Here is a 14,686-nt window from a genome sequence, read left to right on the forward strand (position 1 = left end):
CAACCCAACCTATACCCAAAGTTGGGTATACTATACCCATTTACCAGTCTATCTGCATCTAGCGAGCCGCCTATCCTGATCATGTGCCGCACTCCAGCTGAATGGCACGAATGACCGAACCTCGAATCGTTGCCAGAGTAGACCTTCGTCCATATGAAAGAGGGAAGGGAGAGGACGTAGACGTCGTCGTACATAATGGCCTGGACCGGGTCGTATCCGCCGTAGATGTAACTAAGAACCATTCAGCGTAACCCGAGAACTAATAGAGAGATTGAATGTACATATTGCTACTAGAGTTATCTTTGGCGTAGCTGATCGATGGCATAGTGCAAAAGTCGATTCTAGGAGGGGGTATCTCTCCCGTCGTGGACTGATTATACCATCTCACGTCAGTCTCGTGGAACGTATCACACAAAGCCACGGTAGCGAAGTCGACCTACTTTAGTTAGCACTCAGGCAACAAAAATCCTAGATCCTTGGATTACCAAGACTCCGTTGCTGAACGTGTCGATCCTTTGTCCTGCGCTGCGCATACCGCCCATTGCCACGAGCGTGCCGTTCCCAGACTTGCCGATTCGGCTACCCCATACCAAGCCACCAGCTATTCGGGGAGCACCAAGCGAATCAGTTCCCACATTCCTCGCAACCTGAGTAGTCATATTGATGATATTCAACCCTGGAAGATAAGTGATGTGATCGGCCGTCTCATTCTGCAACGTGCCGTTTATGTATTCTGTCACCGTGTACGCCGCAATCGACGAGCCTTTGTCGACCATGCCGTTCAGATAGAATGCAAGACCGAGTCGCCAGGCCTCAGCATTAGCTCCCCAGTTCGGGCGCCGGGGAACCGCATATGTCAAGTCGTACCGGGCCCATGACATGGACTCAGTATCATAAGACCACAATGAGTAGTCATCTGATGCTGGTAGTTTCCAAATCTGCATCGCTCTCGTTGGCAAGAAACGTAGATCCTCCGAAAGTAAATAAACGAAGATTGTCAACAAGGCTGCGATAAAGGGCACCTCTGACCATGTTTGGCGGGTTGGCGTTCATAGCGGAGTTGCCGAATCTTCCTACTCTCTTCTCGGTGAAGTTCGTTGTCGCATCCCATGACGCGCTCATATCGATCTCGAAGATATATTTGCCTGTAGTGCTGATGAGGTCTGTGTATCTTCAAAATGGTTAAGACTTACTGAACCCAAGCCAAGTGGAACCATTTTTGCGCGAGAGCTGCACTCCGCCGTCGACAAATATAGAGTCGTTTCTCAGCATCGCTAAGTGACCAGTTCAGCAAGGGATGGGGCAAAACTCCAAAGATGACCGGCTAACCAGAGTGATGCCACCTCGTACATCTGTCTCGAACGATATCAATCCCGTCATCCTGGGTCAAACCCAAAGCGGCCGTCAACAACACCAAAAAGGTGATAAGATGGATCGCTTGCCAATTTGAACACATCATGTCGGTTGGATATGGTTTTCGGAGGAGTAGTGTTGCCTTTTATCAAAACGGTCAATTGGAGTCGACCAGTCGCTTACATAGCTGCTGCGACACGCAGGTATGCTTTGATAGCGCTATGAATTACGTATCGTGCTCTAGATGCTGGTTTGTGGGATACATTCATACGGCCACGGGAGGTTCTCGCTAATCATGACCGTATGTGGTACCGGTCTGAGGTGTGCCCCGGCGCGAGGTAGAATCCAGCGATGTCTTCCCGTGATGATGCGCCAAATCTTACACTCCACTATCAGCCAAGCCGAGTTCCGTTGCTGGAAGTTGTAATTCTGTGCACGACTAATGTATCATGATCGGTATATGTCGCGCAAGTGTCATACGATATGTAAGCAAGATTTGCGTGGTTGGTCAATGGATCTCAGCCTTGCTCCTCTGTAGATTTTCAGTATTGGGCTAGCTATCTACCAGGGGTATTCTCTTGAGCTAGCCAGTACGTCTCTCTTTGGGGACATCGTCGACACTATCGTGCTCTTGCAAAAGGTCAAGATTTGTCAGAGATCCAACTGAGTCTATCGCAAAGGCACGGTAAGGATTGGATGTCACAAGCTTATCATGCGTTTGATGAGAACGATGCGAATGTGAAGTGAGGTAAAATCCAGAAGAAAAGAGCACAGTCGCTCCGCTATCTGCATCTAATTCAGGCTGGATCTGGGGTGGACTTGGCGGCTTCGCCATGTGACTACGATGTGTTGTCAACCATATATGCTCTCTCCTTGGCCTTGCATCATTCACACAATGATACCAATCAGGGCAGAACTAGTCTTTACCTAGGACCAGCCTATGCTTCTGTCATGAAGAGCTTCCAAGAGCGCTCAAGACCTCAGTGGATCGACTGGTCCAATTCGTCGGCTGAGTCTTCGGTTTCGGGCTCGAACATGGGCTTTTGGCTTCTTCTTTCCTCGATGAGCACATCGATCTCAGGACCAAGTTTTTGGAACCATTCTCGCAGCGTCTTTTCCATCTTCTGATGTCCAACAAACTAGATTTACCGTCTATCATCACGTCAAGTCACGGGGTGTACCCGGCGTTTCACAAGCAAGGCAATGCTGATGTAGGTGGTCCTATGTTTGATCTGAATGTTCTTCCTAATATATATTTAGTTTGCATTATCGATCTATTTAGTAATCCTACATGCTTGACATCCCTCTTCACGAGTTCAAACGTTCAAACCACCCCACCGAGGCACCTCGGCGCCGAGGTGTTGAAGAGATCCGTGAAGGCTGTACTAACAATCAGGGTACCCCTTAGGGACTGCACTTAGATCTCTACGGACAGCATTCACTCGGTTGTGGCGCCTAGTGGTGATTGTAGCTCAGAGCTTACACTTTTCAAATTTTAATACTGACTGCCCACGGTAGCGGGTTCCCCGCGGGTAGGAAAGGGACATGTTAAGCTGCTCGCCCACCAATGAGTAATTGACGGTTCTCGGCTCTGCTCTACAATTGAGCTAGACAAGACTAGTAACCCCCGCATCTTGAATCTGGGGGATCGACGTAGGGTGCACAATAAGCGTCTGTGCTGTTGGCCTTTAAAGTTTGTAGTCAGATTTTTGGTAAATATCAAGGTCGGTCGATCAAAATGCCGAGGTACTAGACAGAGAAGCAAATTGACCGCGTTACAATCAGATCAGCTTCACATCTTAGAGTTACTATTCCCGATTTGCATTCTCGATCAGGTAGACACGACTAGGTTAATTGAATTCAGGAGGGCATCACTCGGCTAAATTCATTCTTACCTAGCTAATTAGAGTTTGAAAGCTTGTCTGCTGGACTGAACATCTAAATCTAGAAGCTTGTTGCTAGACAAGCTTTCACATGCTACCTTCGCGAGCGCCTGGTCAGTATGCTCAATGTAAAGCTTTGGATTACATAAATAGATGAGCTTGGTCCTCTGTATCAGACATCCCAACCAGCGGCGCTTCCAAGGTTTCGCGCATCTTCCTGCATCATGTTTTTCTCATTACTGAACCTTCTCATCTGCAGCCAAGTTGCCTTGGGCAGCATCCATCGCCGGGTAGCGCCTATTCCTCCAGCTCAGGATCCTTTCTATCAACCACCAGCGGGTTACGAAAATGCCGTGCCGGGGGCCATCCTTAGGTCCAGGCCTGCCCCAGCTAAACTTCAAGCGCTCAGCCTTGTTTCGGTGAACATCAAACAAGTCACCCAACTCCTGTACCGTACGACGAATGCTCTGGGACAGCCAAAGGTCACTGTCAGCACTGTCATGGTACCAGAGAATGCCAGCTACGACAAGGTCATCTCATAACAAGTGGCAAAAGACAGCGGAGGCCAAATCAATTGCGCTCCGTCGTACACCCTTCAAACTGGCTCTCAATCTATCTACGCTGGCACTGGAGATGTCGAGATGCTCCTCATTCTTGGAGCTTTGAACGAGGGATGGATCGTGAGCAGTCCGAACTGGGAAGGTCCTAACTCGACTTTCATTGAAGGTTTTCAGGCTGGCCAATCTACTCTCGATTCTGTCCGTGCAGTGCTTTCGTCAGGCAAGATCACAGGTGTAAAGAGTGATGCCAAGGCCCAGATGTGGGGCTACAGCGGTGGTGGGCTAGCCTCAGAATGGGCTATGGAACTGCTGTCGTCTTACGCTCCTGAACTTAAATTCGTCGGAGCTGCGATCGGAGGAGTGACCCCAAGCGTGCAGAACGTGTACGGGACTATCAACCATGGCCCTTTCGCCGGAATCGCCGCTGCCGCCCTCCTAGGCATGGCCAATGCATTCAAGGATTTTCAGACGGCGTTAACGAACCAGTTGATTCCGGCAAAGACAGCGGAGTTTTACCAAGCGGGACAGAATTGCTTCTACAGTGATGTAGTGCTTTTCGCCGGACAGAACATCTCTTCATACTTCTACAATGGTGACAATATCGTCCTCGAGCCAACTCTTGCCAAATACTTTCGCTCGAACGCACAAATGGGTCGTCACGGCGTTCCATCGATGCCGCTATTCGTCTACAAGGCGGTGGCCGATGATATCTCTCCTATCGCCGATACAGATGCGTTGGTGGACCATTTCTGCGGCGACGGTGTCTCAATCACCTACGTTAGGGATGTGGCGAGTGAGCATTCCACGCAAGCCGCCACTAGCTTTCCAGATGTTATCAACTTCCTTGGCGCGAGGTTTGCTGGAACTCCTATTGCTGGTTGCTCGATTCGAAACGAGTTTCTAGATGCATTGGACGCAGGCGGGCCTTCGTATTTTGGCAGCATTATCGTCACCGAACTTTTGAATCTACTAGGTAAACCAGTTGGTCCAGGTAATGTTTAGAGTTACTATGCTATTACGCTGTTGCAGCAACTACTGTACGTTCCTTGAACCGCGCTAGCTTGCAACAATAGCTTAGTCTAAGACTCTGTACTGCGACTTTCTCAATGAAAGGTACTATATCACAAAGAGCAGCCATAGTGCCGATCGAATCCGGGCTCGTGAAGTTCCAAGGTCTGACGTATAGGAAAATACTGATTGCATGCGTCAATGAGGCTGTTTGTGGAAGTCGAAGGCTTTCGTCGTCGTTCCAGGCTTGGTCGAGTTCGTCAGTTGCTAGCCCTATGCGCCATACTCAGCTATGTAGGGTGGTATCTAGGTGGGTCAACATGTTTAATCGATTCTGGAGGGCCGATCCATACACATGCAATCATGTTGCGGTGGTATTGAACACGCCTGCATAAGTTAATCCAACGATGGACCCCTACGCAATAAGCAATGGTTGGGTACGAGACTTGGATACCTACCAACAGCATTGCTATTCGTCGTAGATAAAACTCTTTCCGTGAAGCTGAGACGGATGATGAATGCGGAGAGTATGCTGGCATATCATCATGGTCCATGAATGGCAGATGCAGTTCGTTACGTGGCTTTGCGAAGACGCATCGAACGGTATGCAAGCGACGCCCCCGGATGTTGAGAATACGCGTCGGATTCGAGGTTGATCAACTCCAACCGGACGTGCAATCCGTAACAATGGTCCTGGAAGGAATGGACTTGTCTGGATCTGTTGCAGTCTATTGATTTTTGAGTCCGTGCAGCATTTTTATTCGTGCTTGTGCACTGAAGCTCCCGCGTTTGCCACCATAGTCATCGCCAGCCTTACTCTTGTCCTCATTATCACCCTTGTAAATTTGCATGGCCCGAGCAAGTGGATGCAAAAATCGTACTAGACAACCGACAAATACTAACAGGCGTACTGAACAGGCCTTTCCTAGTTTATTTTGTAATTGGTTCTACGCTAAACTCAAGCTTATGTTGCGGTATAACCACCATCGACAAGAATATCTGTTCCCGTCATGTATGAGGAAGCGTCCGACGCAAGCAAAAGATATACTCCCTTGAGCTCTACTGTTTTCCCGAAGCGTCTAAGGGGGTTAGCCGTCGTTTCTATTCTCAGACTTTGTGTGTAGGATCATTTACCCCATAGGCACTTTGTCCATGATCGCGCTCATGACATCATCTGCGATCGGTCCGGCTATAGTAGTTTCTATGAACCCAGGAGATACAGTGTTCACACGAGCGAAGTTTAGCCATTCAATCGCGAGTGATTTGCCTGAACAATGTTAACATAGTCGGACTCGGTAGGAACACTGACAAGTGTCTCTGGATTGCTTACACATATGAATGACGGCGGCCTTAGATGCATTGTACGTTGCTTGATGTCGAGGAATGTTGACGATGTGGCCAGACATGCTCGCTGTTGCAATAAAGCTGCCGGTTTCAAAATTTTCGAGCTCAGTCCCATGCAATGTAGTTCCCTCTTGCTTCTGTCTGCGGAAGTGACTCCCAGCAACATGGGCGCAGTAGACAAATCCATTGGTGTTGATGTCCATGACTTCAAGGTATCTCGCAATGTTCGAGTCGATAAACGACTCATCCCCCCAGGAAACGCCAGAATTTGCCACGAAGATGTCAAGGCGCCCATTGAGTTCTTTGATAGCGTTTTCCATCGCCACCTTCACTTCGTCGTATGAGGTGACGTCGACTTTATATGCTTTGCCTGTTGAGCCATGGGTCAGCACGACTTCTTGATTATGTCGTTCAATAAATGATGCATCAAGGAGGCTTTAGATTTGGTCACACGTACACTTGACCTTGAAGACTTTTTCGATGTTGTCGGCCTCTTCAATAGCCATGCTGTTGCTGTTGTACCAAATCGCCACATTTGCACCCGCTTCCGCAAAAGTCTTGGCTACTGTTAAGCCAATCCCCTGACCTGCGCCAGATATAATTGCGGTTTTACCAGCCAAGGAAAACAACTGCATAGCCGGGCTGTCCGCTGGGGGTTTTGTGTTGTTGCGTTGAAACACTCCGTTCTTGATGCCTTCAGACATTTCTCTAGACATGTTATGTTTCAGAATAGCGATTGCTAAGATCTAAGGGCACAGCGAAGCTTCTCAGATATCAACTAGGCAGTTAGCACCCACCGGGTATAAATACAGGCAAGGAATAGGTGCGGACCGGACCACTAGGTGCACTGCTACAATCTTGCTAGTGCTTGTGATTCATGATCGTCCGTGGGGCTGAATCGATCTGATGTATGTACCCAGCGGATAGCAAGATAGGCAGATTTTCGGTGGGGCTAAATTGCACCGTAGTACCGCTAATATCCGCAAGCGTGCAATTATGCGAGCGCCTAGTAAGACATGGAGCTACACGAGTACTATAGTAGATTACAGTAGTATTGTTTATGTTACGGTAGTACTGTTTGTGTTACAGTAGTATTACCTCTGTACATCGCGCTGTAGTATCGTAGAAATATGTCTATGCGCGTGATGCTCACTCTTGAAACATAGTAATACAGAGCTGCGTTCTAACATCTACAGTATTAGAACATCGTAATGATCTATGTTTTATAACATATCTGACAGTCCTCGCAGCTGAGGAGTCGTAGATGCTGATATCGATAGTCTGTTCTATATCGTACATGACAGCTCTACAAGCGGCTAAAGTTCGCCCGAACTCTTTGCGCAGATGATCGGAGTTTCGGAACAAAGGCTCTGAATGGGTTGCCAAAGGTCAAGCGTACATTTGACTTGCCGATACGTTGTGGCTGATGCGGAGATGCCGTCGTCGATGCTGAACGCTGAACCGGAGTCACGACACGAGAGAAGATCAATAGCTCGATGGCCAGCTGCCACAAATGGTGGTACTCCTTAGAGATGTATGGCGCATCGCGATGGGGTATGTAGTGTTGAAATCGTAGCTGTGGTTCCGGCGGCCGTCGTTGTTACGCCAACGCCATGTTTGGGTAGTGCGCGCGGCAATCTTTCCGAATTCCGACCGCGCAGCCTCAGCGAGCTGTATCTCAGTACTGTGTATACTAGCACCACGAAACGCACCGCGACGCATTGATACGACCGATACGCTTTTCTCAACTGTATATACTTTCCGACTTATCACGAAACGACGTCATTGGCTCCCACGTACGCCTCGTTCCTCGTACACCGCCTGCCACGACCCTCCCGTCCTGTCGACGCACATGCCGTAGCCGCTGTCACACAACACCCTCAGCAAAATGCTCGGCTTTCGACCACTATCCGTGGGCAAGCGGAAAGCCAAGTCGTACAACCAGGCGCCGACAGCCGACCGCGATGTCGAAGACGGCGACCTCAACGAGAAAGGCTACGCCAGCGATGACTACGAGGCCTACATGTCCTCGGGCACACCAAGTCCGTCCTCGTCCCGCCATTCCTCAGGCGCATACGATACAAATCCCAATAACATCGAATCGAGACCGCTTCGCCGATCCTCCAAATCTCACCGGAGAGCCCCTTCCAAAGCTACCGTGAGTGCATACAGCTACCGGAATCCACGGGCATGTACACGATATTTTGGGCTGGCGGTGGCGAGCACGCTGTTGTTCTTCATGTACTTTTTGTTCAGCAGCAGTTGGGCCTCGATACGCAATGCGGAGCTGGGGCTGAACAAGCCGCCGCCGCCGCCCAACGTATGGGAGAGCTTTCCCTTCCTGAAGCGATATCACGGCGGCATACGGTCGCTTGTCAGCCGGGACAAGAATGTACCGGAATACCCAACAAAGCAGGACATCGACCCCGAGCTGCCGGCGGAGGAGCAGCCCAAGGAAGCTGTCAAAGAGCGGAGATCGCAGGGTGCACACATTGCCGACTCGATACCTTTTGACCCATACCCGGACTACAGCGGTATAAACTACGTAGACAAGTACGGCCCGGTCGAGACGTGCTACCTCGATGCGAACGATACCATCAAGGTTCCTGGATTGAGGGCATACAAAGGCGTACCACAGGGTATGCCGGACAACGTCATCGGAAGCTATGAGACATTAGGCCTAAGGAACGACGTCTGCTTTGAGCGCTTCGGACGACTCGGTCCGTATGGGCTAGGCTACAGCAAGAGGCGCGGTGGGACAGGCGCGGGCATGGAAGGTGATCGCGAAGGCATCGAGGATGTCTGGAAGGTTGACGCTGAGGTTGACTTCCGCGAGGTCAACTGGACGGAAGCGCTCGGCAGGTGCTTGGAGAAGAACAAGGGCCGGTTCGAGAAACAACCCAAAATGGGGACTGATACATTCAAGATGCAGAAGCGAGATACGGTAAACGATGCCGAAGCCGAAGCCAACAGCACAGTCCACGTTCTACCAAAGGCAGCCCACAATACGCTTCTTCCACGGACCGCCGTGCTCATTCGCACATGGTGGGACTACGAATACGACGACGAAGACATCATGTACCTCCGCGCTCTCATCTCCGAACTCAGCCTTGCATCCGGCGGTGAATACGAAGTCCACTTCCTTATCCATGTAAAGGACGACAACAAGCAGATCTGGGCCGACGAAGACGTCTACGCCGAGGTCCTCAAGAACGCGCTGCCCGCCGAGTTCGCCGGCATGGGCACGCTGTGGTCAGAACGCCAGATGGGCCTGATTTACGGCGGAGTGGAAGAGTCCAACTATCGCGGACTGCCTGTCCATGGTGCCTACCGCTCTACATTCATGCCCGTGACGTACTTTGCGCACCAACACCCCGAGTTCGACTTCTTCTGGCACTGGGAGATGGACGTGCGCTACACCGGTCACTACTACCACCTCTTCGAACAAGTCTCCAAATGGACAACTGCCCAACCCCGCAAAGGCCTCTGGGAACGCAATGCACGTTTCTACGTCCCCTCTGTGCACGATTCCTGGGAAGACTTCAAGCAAATGGTCCGTGTGCAAACCGAACACGGCACCAACAGCCAAGCCAACAGATGGTCCTCTCATCTCCCGCCCAACCCCCACGTCCCCGGGCCAGAGATGCAGAAGCCTGAGAAGCACATCTGGGGCCCGGAGCCTCCTCAAGACTACCCGGACATCGAGATTGACGAAAACGTCAAGCCCAACACCACACTCGCAGAAGACAAGTACGAATGGGGTGTCGGCGAACCCGCTGACCTCATCGTCTTCAACCCACTCTTCGACCCCGATCAGACGAATTGGATCCTGGCTGATGATGTCACGGGATACGACAAGAAGAACGGGCTTCCACCGCGTCGTACCGCCATCAACACGTCCGGTCGCCTCTCCCGGCGCCTGCTGGAGACGATGCACCGCGAACAATCCCGCTTCCGACACACCATGTTCAGCGAAATGTGGCCCGCATCGTGCGCCCTACACCACGGTCTCAAAGCCGTATACGCGCCTCACCCCGTCTTCATCGACCGGAAATGGCCGACGCAGTACCTCGCTGCCATATTCAACAACGGACGTAATGGCGCGAGCGGCGGGGCGCGCATGTCCGTCTTCTCTGACGAGAGACAGCACAATTTTTTGGGTACCACGTGGTACTATCATGCGGGCTTTGCGCCGAATCTCTGGAAGAGGTGGTTGGGCTACAAGGTGGATAATGATGGTGGAGAGGAGTTTGAGGTCCAGGGTGAAGGGCGCATGTGCTTGCCGGGCGTCCTGTTGCATCCAGTTAAGCAGGTGGATTTGGTGCAGGAGAAAGAGCCGATTGATGAGAAGGTGGAGTGAAAACTGGTTGCGCGTGGTAGCGCGGCGTTGGCATTCATTGCAAAGGCGTCTGGGGTTTTTTGTCGCACGCTTGCTTGGTAGCGTAGGATTCTTGTTTTGTTGTATATGATTGGAGATGAATCCTGACAGTCACGCTGCATATGGGTATATGAACGACTGGGCTATCTTTATTTTTCCACTTAGCCTTGCTTTTGTACTTGTATCAAGACCGTAACGTTTCTTGCCCATGTTTTCAGTCATCATGCAGCCTTTTTTCCATCTCGTTCAATCCTGCCATCTCCCTTACACACTTAATAGCTCCTCGGCAAGCTCAACACCTTCTCCCCAATATAGTTCAGAATCATCTCCCGACTCACAGGCGCTATCCGAGGGACAAAGCATTCGCGGAGGTACCGCTCAACATCATACTCCTGCGCATACCCCATACCGCCATGCGCCAACACCGCTCTTTCACACGCTGTAAATGCCGCTTCGGCCGCGAGGTACTTTGCGCTATTGGCCGCTACACCAATGGCATCTTGCCGGATGGAATCGTCTGTCTTGCTAGCATCGTACAACCGCGCTGCATGGTAGGTAGCAAGTTTTGCAGCTTCGAGCTGCATGTACGCGTCGGCGAGGGGATGAGCAATACCCTGATTCATACCGATAGGGCGCTGGAAGACGTTGCGTTCGCGTGCATACGTAGCAGCGCGTGTGAGAGCAGCGTAACCGAGTCCCAGGGCTTCGCCGGCTAGCAAGCACCGTTCTGCGTTCATACCGTGTAGGATGATCTTAAAGCCCTGGCCTTCTTTTCCGACGAGACAGTCGGCGGGGATGTGGTAGTTGTCGAAGAAGACTTCGTTTGCGTCGACGGCGCGGCCGCCCATTTTCTTGATGCGCCGCATGTCTAGGCCGGGGGCGGAGCGATCGAGTGGTATGCAAAACATGCTCAGTGCCTGACTTGGCTTCTCTGCTTCTTCCCGTGGTGTCGTTCGCGCGAGCAGTATCATTCTCTTTGCAACTTGCGCACACGTGATCCATATTTTCTGCCCTGTGATCTTGTACCCCTTCCCATCGGCATCTTTCCTCGCAAATGTGCTCAGTCTCAGCGTATCGAGTCCAGAGTTTGGTTCCGTGACTCCAAAACACGTCCTGTACTCTCCAGAGATGATCTTCGGTATCGTCTCCCTCAATTGCTCTTCGCTCCCAAACTTGGCGAGAGGCTGCGTCGCATACACATTTGCGTGGATGGCCTGAGCCCCTGCTATTCCGGCTCCGGATTCTGCAATTGTTTGCAGCATCATTGTTGCTTCTGAGATTCCTAGACCAGAGCCGCCGTAGGCTTCTGGCAAGGCGATGCCTAGCCAGCCGTCCTTCGCGAGCGCGGCGTGGAAGTCTGATGGGTCGGTGCTGGTGTCATCACGGTCGCGCCAGTAGCTATTTGGGAAGTTTGAACATAGCGCGAATATGGCGTCGCGGACTTCAAGTTGGGTGGAAGTGAAGCCTGTTGTTTCCATGATGCGTTGACGTGGTGTGGTGCTGAACCGGCATCTTTGGGAGCGCAATTGGAAAAGGGAGGCATGGCAGGTTAGCTGTGATGCGCGCAGGACGCGCTGTGTTACTGCAAATGACATATTTCTAGATAGAGATTACATTGGTGCTGTTATTGAGCTCATATGTTATTGCATGACGTTTGTTGGCGAGACATTGTGTAGCCGACTTGGGTTGTTGCCGCTTAAGTGGGGTCAGGGTCTTAAAGCCGAGGTGAACCTGCATGGTGCGCTTTTCTAAACACCGTTGCTCCTTCTTCCTCAAACAGCAGATCTTCCTCCAGCGAAGAAAGTCCATACCAGTCCATCTTGCCACGCACATCCCATTCATGTCCGCGCAGTCGACTGGTGTAACCGTTCCGTCTGATCTGTAGCCTCGAAAACACCTCGCATCGATCGGCACGATCTCCATATGTCATTCTGGAAAGATGAAGCGTGAGCCACTGTAGCGCATCTTGCCGCGATCCCGAGATGACTTTGGCAATATGCATGGCCGCGGCCACAGAGCGCTTCTCGTCAAGCGGTGGAGTTTCGGCGGCTCCCATTAGGCCAGGTATCAGTTGGTCGCAGTAGTCTGTTGCCTTGCTAGGGATGTGGAGGTAGAGATCGAGCTTCGTGAGCTTCATGCTCGAAAGAACTTCAAGATCCTTTTCATCAATCTGGAAAGTATGGTCAGCGCATATATGCATGGTCAAGTGGTTGGAACCTGCATTGGTATCGCATTCAGCGTGCCATCCCAGTCGCTCAAGGTTTGGAAACGTAGAAGCAATCGTCTCGAGTAGGCTCAAGCCCATGTACTTGAAGCCATTGTAATGCCCAAACGTGGGCCCAAGGATAAGTGTCTTTAGTGAATTCCGATGCTTTTCAATCGCAGGCCAAAGATCATCAATGCAATATTGTGAATGAGACACGTCAAGATGCTCAAGCGCATCAAGTGACTCAAGAAACATCCTTGCTGGCTGTTGAGTACCCTCGCGCCCTAGCAATCCAAAACTCAACGTCTTGAGCTTTGGAAAACGTCCCGCAGAATTCTGAAAGAAATTTATGGGGTTGTCAATTCCAAAGTCAAGTTTGCGCAGACGCGAACAGTCAATTGCATCGAGAAACATGCGGCAATAATCGTCGTCCCATAGGTAGATCGAGTCTCCATAGAGCTTTGGGTGTTCAATCGTAAGCTCTTCAAGTCGAAGTAAACGCAAACCGGACGTGAGATCGAGGCGCGGCAACTTTCTCGGTTCAGTATCAGGTACGATCTTTGGCCCATCATAGCCATCGAAGTCTTGTCTGATCTGTAGCCGAAGAGATCGTACATTGCCGCCGGCCGCCAAAGCCTGAGAAAGCCGGGGCCAGTCAGAGCGCCAGGGCACGCCAACATGGGAGGCCTCGGTATAAACCACGTACGTGAGGTCGGTAAGCAGAGGGGACGATAGGAGTCTCATATCTATCTGTCGATGAGAACTATTCTCCGCGTTCTGTCGGTCCACGGTAACAACACGGAGCTCGAGCTGCGGCCAAGTCGCGTGGATCATGTCGTATACTGCACGGGACATGTGTGCAGAAGTCTTCCAACTAGGACAGTTAGCTTCATGATAATTAATCCGTTTGGGTTATATACTTCAGCGATTGGAAATCTCCGTGCTGCGCAACTTTGCTGAGCATCATAATTAAGTCGTCCGACGGCACGTCGTTTGTGACTGCGATGCTGCGAACGTGCTTGGCTATATGCCCGTGTTCATCTTCGCGGAAACTCTCCACAAGCGCTTGGTATCTCTTTTCTTCCTCGCTCTTCTTCAGTCCTCTAGTCAAAGTGACATTTCTGTATATGAATGGCAATGCTGCATCGCGTAATGTGACTGATGAATGTGCCACGTTCAACACGTCCGTGGGAGATATTCCCGCAACTTCAGTTATGATGAGGTGATGGATGTCTCCGGGGATGACATTTAAATCGACCGCCTGACCCGTGATGCCACCTGACAAAGCTGGAGGCGTGGCTTTTGCGATGCAAGTACCGGGGGTGAACATGGTTTTCGTAATGCGACAGTGGCAGAAATGCGTGGTCAGGATGCTGTGGTGATGTTTAGTGTGCCCACGAATATGATGCTTCTTTATACGTTCAACTCTTTCAGGCAGCGATAGGAAGCAGGCGCAGCACGACGCGGTGCCAACATGGATCGAAGAGCAAGACCGGAAAGTGACCGCCACACGAAGTCTGCAAAGCCATCGCACCGTTCGCAGCAAGACTTCTACCGCAGTGTTTGACAGTCTCCCAAAGGAGTTTACTCGCCCTTCAATGAGGCTTTCCGAGCCAGCAATAAGCTGAACATGGGAAATTCAGGTGCAGAGCTCCAGTCCGACAGTGGTGAATATAGAGGCGTAATTTCAAAGTTCTATTGGGACCCCGGGGCAATAATCAGCCTCAGGCTGCATTTACCAGTTCCTTTAAGGCGGCAGGAGCTTCACCGCCACGACTGCGCCACAACCTTCGCATTGCTCGATCAGAGGGAAATCCTTGCGCACACGGATGTACTCAACGGCGATACGCATACCCGTAAGACACTCATTTAACAGTACAAGGTACCGTGGTATCTACTAGGTCTAATTCAGCGGTTGTGTTGTGCTAAAAAGCGGGCGTCGCGTTTGGTGGGG

At 51.1% G+C, this 14,686-nt stretch overlaps 8 protein-coding genes across 8 annotated transcripts; 3 read left to right on the forward strand and 5 right to left on the reverse strand.

Moving 5' to 3' along the window:
• Positions 1 to 452: 452 nt before the first annotated feature.
• AA0111_g9670 (hypothetical protein) lies at positions 453 to 881 on the reverse strand (the record flags this gene model as incomplete). The annotated part of the gene is made up of 1 exon (XM_028656254.1): positions 453 to 881. The coding sequence occupies one exon, from the start codon at positions 879 to 881 to the stop codon at positions 453 to 455; it is 429 nt and encodes a 142-aa protein (XP_028502618.1).
• A 1,452-nt stretch (positions 882 to 2,333) lies between these two features.
• On the reverse strand, positions 2,334 to 2,474 carry AA0111_g9671 (hypothetical protein; the record flags this gene model as incomplete). The annotated part of the gene is made up of 1 exon (XM_028656255.1): positions 2,334 to 2,474. The coding sequence occupies one exon, from the start codon at positions 2,472 to 2,474 to the stop codon at positions 2,334 to 2,336; it is 141 nt and encodes a 46-aa protein (XP_028502619.1).
• Positions 2,475 to 3,460: 986 nt separating this feature from the next.
• Positions 3,461 to 3,778, forward strand: AA0111_g9672 (hypothetical protein; the record flags this gene model as incomplete). The annotated part of the gene is made up of 1 exon (XM_028656256.1): positions 3,461 to 3,778. The coding sequence occupies one exon, from the start codon at positions 3,461 to 3,463 to the stop codon at positions 3,776 to 3,778; it is 318 nt and encodes a 105-aa protein (XP_028502616.1).
• Positions 3,779 to 3,877: 99 nt separating this feature from the next.
• On the forward strand, positions 3,878 to 4,798 carry AA0111_g9673 (hypothetical protein; the record flags this gene model as incomplete). The annotated part of the gene is made up of 1 exon (XM_028656257.1): positions 3,878 to 4,798. One exon carries the CDS (start codon positions 3,878 to 3,880, stop codon positions 4,796 to 4,798), a length of 921 nt encoding a protein of 306 aa, XP_028502617.1.
• Positions 4,799 to 5,768: 970 nt separating this feature from the next.
• On the reverse strand, positions 5,769 to 6,852 carry AA0111_g9674 (L-xylulose reductase; the record flags this gene model as incomplete). Its single annotated transcript, XM_028656258.1, has 4 exons — positions 5,769 to 5,883; positions 5,939 to 6,071; positions 6,135 to 6,518; positions 6,606 to 6,852. The coding sequence occupies 4 exons, from the start codon at positions 6,850 to 6,852 to the stop codon at positions 5,769 to 5,771; spliced, it is 879 nt and encodes a 292-aa protein (XP_028502705.1).
• A 1,184-nt stretch (positions 6,853 to 8,036) lies between these two features.
• Positions 8,037 to 10,508, forward strand: AA0111_g9675 (hypothetical protein; the record flags this gene model as incomplete). The annotated part of the gene is made up of 1 exon (XM_028656259.1): positions 8,037 to 10,508. One exon carries the CDS (start codon positions 8,037 to 8,039, stop codon positions 10,506 to 10,508), a length of 2,472 nt encoding a protein of 823 aa, XP_028502615.1.
• A 290-nt stretch (positions 10,509 to 10,798) lies between these two features.
• AA0111_g9676 (hypothetical protein) lies at positions 10,799 to 12,004 on the reverse strand (the record flags this gene model as incomplete). Its single annotated transcript, XM_028656260.1, has 1 exon — positions 10,799 to 12,004. One exon carries the CDS (start codon positions 12,002 to 12,004, stop codon positions 10,799 to 10,801), a length of 1,206 nt encoding a protein of 401 aa, XP_028502613.1.
• A 236-nt stretch (positions 12,005 to 12,240) lies between these two features.
• On the reverse strand, positions 12,241 to 14,062 carry AA0111_g9677 (hypothetical protein; the record flags this gene model as incomplete). Its single annotated transcript, XM_028656261.1, has 2 exons — positions 12,241 to 13,606; positions 13,653 to 14,062. The coding sequence occupies 2 exons, from the start codon at positions 14,060 to 14,062 to the stop codon at positions 12,241 to 12,243; spliced, it is 1,776 nt and encodes a 591-aa protein (XP_028502614.1).
• Positions 14,063 to 14,686: the final 624 nt, after the last annotated feature.

The sequence above is a fragment of the Alternaria arborescens genome (assembly GCF_004154835.1).
Source record: "Alternaria arborescens strain FERA 675 chromosome Unknown contig_29, whole genome shotgun sequence".
Classification (NCBI taxonomy): domain Eukaryota; kingdom Fungi; phylum Ascomycota; class Dothideomycetes; order Pleosporales; family Pleosporaceae; genus Alternaria; species Alternaria arborescens.